Source organism: Lycorma delicatula, chromosome 9 (assembly GCF_047948215.1).
Source record: "Lycorma delicatula isolate Av1 chromosome 9, ASM4794821v1, whole genome shotgun sequence".
Classification (NCBI taxonomy): domain Eukaryota; kingdom Metazoa; phylum Arthropoda; class Insecta; order Hemiptera; family Fulgoridae; genus Lycorma; species Lycorma delicatula.
Genome location: NC_134463.1, coordinates 40,783,176 through 40,793,418, shown reverse-complemented (window position 1 = coordinate 40,793,418; position 10,243 = coordinate 40,783,176). Strand labels below are relative to the sequence as shown.

The window sequence follows — 10,243 nt, the reverse complement described above, 5'->3', positions numbered from 1 at the left end:
AAGTGACAAATGAAGAGGTATTGCGGCAAATAGATGAAGAAAGAAGCATTTGGAAAAATATAGTTAAAAGAAGAGACAGACTTATAGGCCACATACTAAGGCATCCTGGAATAGTCGCTTTAATATTGGAAGACAGGTAGAAGGGAAAAATTGTGTAGGCAGGCCACATTTGGAATATGTAAAACAAATTGTTAGGGATGTAGGATGTAGAGGGTATACTGAAATGAAATGACTAGCACTAGATAGGGAATCTTGGACAGCTGCATCAAACCAGTCAAATGACTAAAGACAAAAAAAAAATATAACTGAACTTGATCCATCCAAGTACAGAATTAAATAAAGTAAAATGACACACCTTATTTTTTCATAATGTCTACAATAGTACATTCATGGCAACCCATATCATCAGTTGTAATTTTTCTTTATAAAATGTTTATTACTAAATTACATATTAAACTCAAAATAATTAAAATATATATATATAATATATAAATTTATTATGTAAGATTTAAACATTTTTCAATTTATAATTTTTAAAAAGAAATATAAAAAATGTTAAAAATTAATATAATTAAAATTATTGAAATTAAAAGTTACATATATAAAAATATTACATCAATTATGATAAAATAAATTAAATAGGATAAAAACAAAATATACTTCTTGTTTGGCCAGCCATTACTATAGTACAGTATGAATAATTAAAATTTATGTATTATCATTATTTTTATCTGAAAATGTTCTGCCATCTATTGCTCCCCATATTATAAAAAATAAGACGAGTGTCATTTTACTTTATTTAATTCTATACTTGGGTGGATCAGTTGAGTTATAGAACAATTATTAGTAGAGAGGTGATATGGGTCTTGAAAAAATAGATTTAAAAAAATAAAAATATTTATATAGCCTAAGACATTCCCAGTAACATAAGGATTCTAATGCAGGGTCATATATCTAAGTCGGTTCAACCAGTGAGCTGCTACTGTGGAACAAACATACATACACCCTAAATACATTATACTCCTTTTTGGGCAGTCATCTATCTAATGACTGTCCAAAAGTGACAATTGTGTTTTAGTTTATCTTTTGTCATTTTACTGTCACTGAATTAAGATCAGAACTGGAGGGAAATGTTAATTCAAAACATGGAATTTTGTACAATATTTTATATGTAAAAAAACTTGTTCTGCTTTTTTAATTTATAATCATAAATAATCACGATAATAATCATAATTATAATTCGTAATCATTAATAACAATAATTCACAGATTTAATTTTATGATTATGAGTTTTATATTTCTAAGAATCTCTATTAATAAAACTGTACTGTGCGACACCATAGAAGAACATCATTTAAATTGGTATAAATGTAATTATTATTACAATTTGCTGAATTATATATTTTTTTGTCACTAAATTTATGGATACAGTTTTATCTAAGAATATGTTTTCACATTAATTTCTAGTAACTGATACAGCTTTGTAAAGAGTAAATTCCATATGCTATGCAGCATTAAATAAGGCGCATTTCAGAGTATTTCAATTATTTTTTGTTCTGGTTTGGTTCCATTGTGATTTTGTATTATACTAGCAAATACCCCATTTGAATTTTGAAAATCAGAAGATTGGTTGTAAAGATATAACAACATTCTCAAATAACCGTTAACTGTTAGATTGGAAGTGTATCTGATGCATGCAAAAGTTAGCCTTCAAACTACTAACAAATACCCAGTTTGAATTCTGAAAATCGGATGATTGTTTGCAGAGATATTATAAGAGCACCCAACTGCACCTCCTAAAACAGCGCCCTATTGGGCACCCTGTTTGTTGCCAGTTGATGGTGATGATTGGTCTAGTCTCGCAAGAGGTGCTTGCATCACCTCACCTCACCTTTAGCCTCACATGCAGCCCCCATGGGAAGCCCATTATATTTAAACAGACATTTTTTTAAATTTATTTAATGTAATTTTATTATTTTTGTAATATTATTTATTTGATCGATTCTAATCATTCAATTCAAACCAAGCTCGTACAGTGATAGAGGCTCACAGTTCACAGTTCATTAATCAGCAAATCTCCACTACTACATATATATATATATACACACACACACATGAGAGATATCTCTAAAGTACAGACCGCTGGGAAATTTCTCTCCTTAGATTTGGTGAACCTGTGTCATTCATGAACACGCTAGTAATGTACACACTGGGTTGTTGTCTGTAAGTTGTCGCATTGTATCTTTGATTGTGTATGTGTAATTATGTTATAAAATGAATAGAAAAATTGATGTTGCTGCCGACTGAAATACATGGAGTCATAAGTTTTTTAAACCATCAAAACATTAAGCTGGCTGAAATTAATAGGCAGATGGTTGTTATATATGGTGATAATGTAATGAATGAAAGAAATGTCCAAAAATGGGGTGAAAGGTTTAGAAATAACAAAATTAATGTACATGATGAAGAATGTTCAGGGAGGCCCTCAATAATCACCAAGGACTTGTTGAAATGCAGAAGCCTACTATGAAACTCTACGTAAGTTATGGCAGGCTATTCAAAGTCGGTGATGTGGGCAGCTGACTGACAACATCGTCCTGCTACATGATAATGCAAATCCACGTGTTGTGGGTCCAACACGTGAATTACTGAGAACATTTGGATGGGAAATTTACGATCACCCACCATATAGTTCAGACCTAGCTCCTTCTGATTACCATTTGTTTGGGAAATTAAAAGAATTTTTGAGTGGTAGCAATTCACGGGTGACGAAATTAAAAATGCTGTTAATCAGTGGCTAAATAGACTGGTACTTTACTTTAGAGATAAACTCTGGTATAGCCTGTGACACTTCCGATAACATACGGATTCCAACACGGTATCATCATCTAAATTGGTTTAGCCATTGAGCTGCTACAGTGTAACCAATATACATACACCCTAAATTAAGTTTGCTTAAATATTAGTGAATAACTGTATTGTTATAGTAAAGAAAAGCAGCAATTAATTAAAAAATACATTTATTTGTTTGTAAATAAAGCTGACAACATACTTTAAAGTTATTTTTAATGTTATATATTTTAATGATAATAGAAAAATTCTAAATTACCTAAAAAAATAGTCCACTTAACACTATATACAAAAATTTATAACACATCTTAATCTTCATCAACATCATCTTGATTTGCTCTAGCTCCCATTGCAACTTTTGTAGCTAAATCTTCCTGACCCTTTTTTAATCTTTCACGAATTAATTCTGCTATGGCTCTCTGTGTCCGTTTCTCTAATCTTTCTAATTTTTTGCCAACGTCACGTTTTAAATCCCAATCTGGTTTTCTTGGGGCTAAATTCGTTAAATCCTGTAATTAAAATATAGCTCAGAATATAAATGAGTAATAATATTACTTAATTAACTACAATAAATTATATCACAAACATACCAAGAAAACCACTGCAAAGTGATAAAACCACTCCATTGCAAAGTGCTAGGCGTATCTGCCTTTCATCATGAAGGTTCTCAATTTATTCCTGATTACTTGGTAATTCTACATTCTATCAATAAAATTAAAGTGTCCTTCCATACAATGATATTTTTCAAAAATTTTAAATCTCACCAAATATGCATGAATTCCAAAAATTTTGGAATATGTGTCTCTTATTACCCATAGCTTAAGAAACACTGATCCAAATTTTAATAAAATCTTCACTTTTGAAACTTGTTTCTTTTATTATCAGAAATGATGATAGGTTTTTCTTTTAAAAACACATTTGGAAACCATAATTATGTTTAGTAATACTATAAAAAAGAATAAAAAATACTTTTCTGCAATTTTCTTCTTAATTTCTAGTCTATAAAAAAAAATTGATTGCAATCAAATATAAATCCTCCATCATTCAAAACAGTTTTCTCTAAAATACTGTGAAATCACTGGCCAAAGCTTTATGCCATGGTAAAAAGTGAATTTGTGCCATCTTCAATTGTCTTGCACTATTGTAAATCAAAATTGCTATATGAATAAAAATGAAAGGCAACACAAGTTACAATAATTTTTTTCAACACACTTTTTAAAATTTCCATCTAGAACAGATTTCTTTCATCAATATTTTCTTTAATGTTCTTGCTGTTTTTTATTTTACCAAAAACCTTTAGTTTTAACAAATGTTTTGTTTAAATCAAGGTCAGAGGTTTCATTCTTCTTTGCAAATTTTTTTTTTATATTTTCTTAAACTTCAGCTTTACTTGTATTTTATATCTCTGACAAAATTGTTCAACAAGTAATTTTCAACAATCTAAATTTTTCAAACATTCTTTGGATTTAAAAGAAAAATCTGCCTTGCGTAACTCTGTTCTGAATTATAAGTTATCAGTACTGTTGAAGGACAAACTTTTTATGAAAAAAGTGCAAATCCTTGTTATACTTAATAAGGGTACAATTAGAAATTTTATATGGTCCCATAGAATTATATAATTATAAAAATAATAAACGGTACTTGTTTAGTAACTTGAGGCCAGTTGTTTGCTATTTTAAGTCACTGCATTACTTTCCCCATTATACTACCAGCAACATCAGTTTCATTATCTCCATTACATTACAATGCACCAATCTTTATTTGCTTCTTAATCTCAGCCTACAGTAAATTAAAAGAACATAATTATAAAACTAGCAGGATTGAAAGAATTATGTTAATTACACAGAATTGACTGTTGTTTTAACTAGAGATTGCTCATTCTATTCCATACAATCATTGCAACTGAATGACAACAGTAAAAAATTAATATTTGAAGTTTGTCAAATATTAAAGAAATAGCCCACATAATGTTGCAACAAAATGACATATGATGGTGATTGCATAAAATGGTAGCATAATAACAGTGCTACATGAAAGTTAGCATATCAATAACTGATTTTAGAATTCATGAACTTCATTTGTTACTGCTGTAAGATATATATATATATAGTTGGAGTGAACAGCTCACATCAATTGCATAGTGAGAAAAGTAATTGAAAATGAGAAAACCCACAACTGATTGGAATAGCTTGCTATACATGAGAAGTACGTATGGACACTAACAAGGGCATCATATATCAAAGTAAGAGAAAAAATACAATAGTTAGGTAATTGATGAAAGGTTATTTACATATAAAAAGAACAATGTAGGACAGGTACTATCTGATCAATTGATTTTTGGGGATATCTGTTGACACACAAGATGATGTTTTCTTGTCTTCCAAACCAAACAGCAATATTGCTGTATACTCCAATTCCTGGAAGGTTTACAATACATCATTAGAAGAAGCAGGCTATGTCTACTTTAATGTAAACCATAAATACCATTTAAAGGATCACAAATATGGAGCACACATACCAAACAGTAGGAGAAACAAAAATATTGTAGAACAGCACACCGCCATCTAGAATCGTATTTAGTCAAGTTCATGTGTTGGCAACAATTACCCAATTTAGTTGGCAAACAAGACCATTTAGTCATATCCTTAAAGCAACTTCAGCACTGGCAGGCCCTTGCATCACACAGTAAATACTACTCAACATAATACTCAAAATAATATTATTAATCAACAATATTTTATTGGTTAATATGTAAACAGAAAAATCAACTGACATCCTCCTTTATAAATTAACTGTTAAAAGACAAGACTATTATATTAGATACATTAAATAAAAAAATGTTGAAAGTGTTGCAATCCTAGCAAGTGATCATGAGTATTTTATTAAAATTAATTAATTTTTTTGTTAAAAATAAGAAAAACAATAAATAGTTTTATTAAAATTTAACATTGAGTGATTTTTGGAGATATCTGCTGACAATCAAGGAGATATTTTCTTGTGCTCATAGTGAACAATAATAGGGACACAACATTCGAAGCCATTGCCACCAATATTCATGAAAATACAACTATATATTCCCATATATTCTAATAAATATATTTTATTAACTACATATTCTAATATATTATTTTAAAAACAAAGTTAGTAATAATAAATTAGTTTTATTAAAATGTTCTCGCATAACCAAATACTGTCAACAATTTTTGATGAAATATTATCTTCAAAGGATACTCTTTAGACTGTATTATTTTATTCAATGGTGTCAGATATCACTTCCTACTTTTGCTCCTTTATTTGGATTACAGGTTATACATAAGTTGCTCACATTGTACACTTATTTAAATAATGTTCATTTATATCATGCACGTGAATTTGGTAGTTATTTTGGAATATGAGGTTCATGAAATTGTTTACTAATATAAATTTATTAAATTAAATTAGGTTTAATTCAAAACTACCAGTAACAATTAATTAATAACATGTATCTATCTAATACTGTAATTTATTTCTCCTCCACAAATATATCTTCAATATTGTAGGTCTCTTGAGTTAATAGTGTGAGGAAATAGGGATTTATATCTGTTTAAATTTACTTAGTATATTTAATATTGAATGCAGCTTTAAGAAATACTAGTATATATTTTTATAAATATAAAGATACATAACACTACTTACTAATTCTTCAATTACAACTCTAGTATTTGCTGCATCTAACTGGTCCTTTACTTCCGCCTCAACATTACCAGGTTCTGCTGGAGGAAGAGCACTGGCCTTTAAATTATCATCACTTGGATTGTAACTACGAAATTTTGGTCTAAAAAATAAAATAAATCATATTTAATAACCACAAAAATAAATTAATAATCAATTATCAAACTATAATTTGCATTATATATAACTTTTATACTCAATGATGTATTCCATAATATACAACTAGAAAAAATTCCTTATCAATTATCAAACTAATATTCATATAATATAATTAGTTTACATTGTCTTCCTAGCAAAAGTAATATAGTGCGTCAAAGTGCAAAGATAATGACAAAATACATTGTTGTAAGATTAGTAAAACTTTATTATTCCCATCAATTAATCTATATACATAAACAGTTTCAATTCTCCCTTAAATTCACTTTATTATTGTTGTTATTAATTAATTAATAATTAAAAAACCCACTTACCAATAATTCTTTTATGTATGCATTCAAGTGCTTTTAGAATAAAATTTCATCAGGAACTAAAAGATTTTTTGCTATAATCTAATTAAAACTAAAACTTCTTTGTCATATAAATTTGTTTATATAATGTAATATAATATAACAGTGGTCGTCAGAGTTTAAAATTATGTTGACTTAACATCCTGTCATTATGAATACCTCCACTGTTATGGTAAAATGTAATGGGAACGGTACATCAAATCACTCTTTAGTTATTATCTAGTACTTGCTTATACAGTATATCATTAGCAAATCTTATTTGTTCGTTTATTAATTTATCACTGTTAAGATACATATGGTACTTTTCTAAATTATTAGTAATGTGTATATTATTTGAAAAATCGAGTATGTCAATAAAATTTTCAGAGTTGTAGTTGTGGTCATTATTTATAATATGTTTGACAAAATTTGATTTTTTTTTTTATACAATTCATATGTTCTCATATTCTAACAGAGAATGACTGATTGGTCTTGCCAATGTATTTTAATTCGCAATCTGCACACTTTAAACTACACACGCCCTCTATCTAAATTAATTTTATTACATATTTTAATTTATTTGATGGATCTATATTTATGTTTTATTACTTTATTATATGTTACACATGTAGTTTTTAAATTAAATAATTTAAATATTTTGTTGAAATTCCTATAATTTATGTTATACTCGAGTTTAGTAGAATAATTAAATTTTAAAAATAATTTAAAATCGGCGTAGGACATAAAGTAGAAATGTAACTGTAAATGTACATACCATGCACTAGAATAATGCATTTTTTTAATTTAACCTATAATAAATGGATGAAAGTTTTTTGCAATGCAATTAACAAGGCCTAATGAAAGTAGATTCTATGTTTCTACACGAAAAACAAAACGGGCATGTTCTGTACTTCAATTTTAATCTAATTGTGATTGTTAGGTTAGATTCTATTTATTGACTATATTACACTAATTTAAATCCGAGCAAATTTACACTAAATATTTTAGTATACATTATAATGATTTTTCTGAAGGGTATTACAAAACAGTGGCTAAAACAAAATTTTGATTGGTCTTGATACCTCAAATGTACAATTTGAATGTGAATTGTTTTCAGTTATTTGGTAATACATCCAAGCAATAAATAGATACTAAAACTGGAAATTTATCAATAATTTACATCACAATAAACAAAACTGAACAAGTAAAAAGAAAACATATGAAACTCTTAAAAAATAACTGTGTAAACATACTTAGGCAGCTGAATTATATTGCTCTTAACCTCACTTTCTGATTTATGTTCTTGTTTTCGTTTCAGAGCTTTAAGTCTTTCTTTTCGTTTTAATGCCTCATCTTCGAGACAGCCTATTTTTTCATCAGTCATTGTCACTGAAATTGTCTTTAACTTACAAATTACGACTTCAACATGTGCATAACGTAAACATTTCGAAAAACACTTTCTAACCGTCAACTACTAGCGCCATCATAATAAACAGTTGACTACCCACAATTCAGTAGAAAGTTGCTAAATGTTTTGAAAAATTATTTCTTCGACTGTTAGTAACTGCCAGAATCGAAGCAGAATTTTTATTTTGTGCGCTACAATTGCTTTAAATTTGTGAGAACTTATTGCGGATGACACACAGTTTATTAACAAAAGAGGAAAAAAAACAAGATAATTGATATCAGTAATTATTTTTTTTATACGGTTCAGTTTTGTTTCTATTTTTTAAAAGTTATAACCTTAATATTGTTTGGCTCTTCAACATCTACATTACGACGATTGTAAGTAATACTTTAATTATCAAGAGCAACATAGAGCAAAAATGTTCAACTGATTAATGAAGACGTGACAGTAGGTATGAATCCTTAATGTATAGTAAGTATTGATTGAACAAAACTCGCCCCACAACCTAATATTGCAAAAAAACTTATTTTTTAAATGCAAGACGATAAACCGTTTGGTACAGTTACCTGTTTACACCATACAGTTAATTTTTACGAACTATCCCAAGAAAATAATCAGTGGCGTAAAGTAAGATCAATATATCAAATGTTAAATTTAAAAAATGATATTTCTCCTTTTTTTGTTTGTTGGTAAATTTCAATAAGAAAGATATTTATAAATTTGATTCATTGTTATATTCAAAATTAAACTAGAATCTGCTCAGTGAAAAAGTTTTCTGACTCAGGGTTTTCTTGGTGTCTAGACTATTAGCATACAAATTGTAACATATGTATCACCATAAAATCATTTTTGATAGTTTGTAGTAACCAAACTGGAAACCATTCATCTGCAAATATTCTAAACTGCCAATAACTTGTACTGTTTGTGGTGGATTATATCCAGCCATTTACAAAGGCTGTTATTTTTGCAAAAAGGTTGCAAATGCAGTGATCATCAAACAATTTATATACTAAACTAGACTGTAAAAATGTTATTAATTAATGACAGTCATTCATTTCTGCCTTTTCTTGTTAAGGTTAGAAATTTGTTTTCTGTCTTCACATCTGTTCCTTTAATTTTGAGCAGCTAACAGATCATACTGCTTAAAGCCCTATTGTACTTGTTGCTAATTTGTCAATGGATTTATTTTGCCAGCTTAGTACATTTATAACAGAAGTGATGTTATTAATCCAATGAACAGTCAATGTGTTAGTTTTGTAAATCGGCATAAAATAACCTTTCTTGGAATTCATTAACTATTCCTTAATGGAATGCAAAAGGATTTGAATTCTGAATTCATCAGAATTTAAATGAATTAGAATACATTTTGAGTAAAAAACAGATCTTTCTGAAACATCTAAAATTTTTCTCATGTTCTTTAGAGGCTTTATAGCCTGCCTTTATTAGCCTGCAAATAAAAGCTAAGGGATAGTTTTTTGTATTAATCTAGTCTATGATTTAGCACTATGGTTATCCTCTAAGTAAAAGGTAACAATTATTCTTTTAACCTGTTGTTTACTTTCTAACATCTGCTGACAGTTTTTTTTAAAAGTTGTTTACAGTAGATGTAATGGCTACGTCTCTCTACTGCTCTCTTGGGTTCACAATACTTCAAATGACTTTTAAAATGCTTTTTTTTCTCTTTACACCTTCAGTTTTTCATGAATGGCAATTCTAATGTGAAATACGTCTATTGATTTATTGGGATCTTTGACTGCACATTAGTTAAGATTGCTTAATGTAATTTATA

General features: G+C 28.4%; 1 protein-coding gene across 1 annotated transcript; it reads right to left on the bottom strand.

The window, feature by feature from the left end:
- Positions 1-3,009: 3,009 nt before the first annotated feature.
- LOC142329869 (coiled-coil domain-containing protein 12) lies at positions 3,010-8,539 on the bottom strand. The gene is made up of 3 exons (XM_075374751.1): positions 8,300-8,539; positions 6,526-6,664; positions 3,010-3,359 (listed from the first exon to the last, which is right to left on the bottom strand). Exons 1-3 carry the CDS (start codon positions 8,428-8,430, stop codon positions 3,159-3,161), a joined length of 471 nt encoding a protein of 156 aa, XP_075230866.1. The 5' UTR covers positions 8,431-8,539; the 3' UTR covers positions 3,010-3,158.
- Between the last annotated feature and the right edge of the window lie 1,704 nt (positions 8,540-10,243).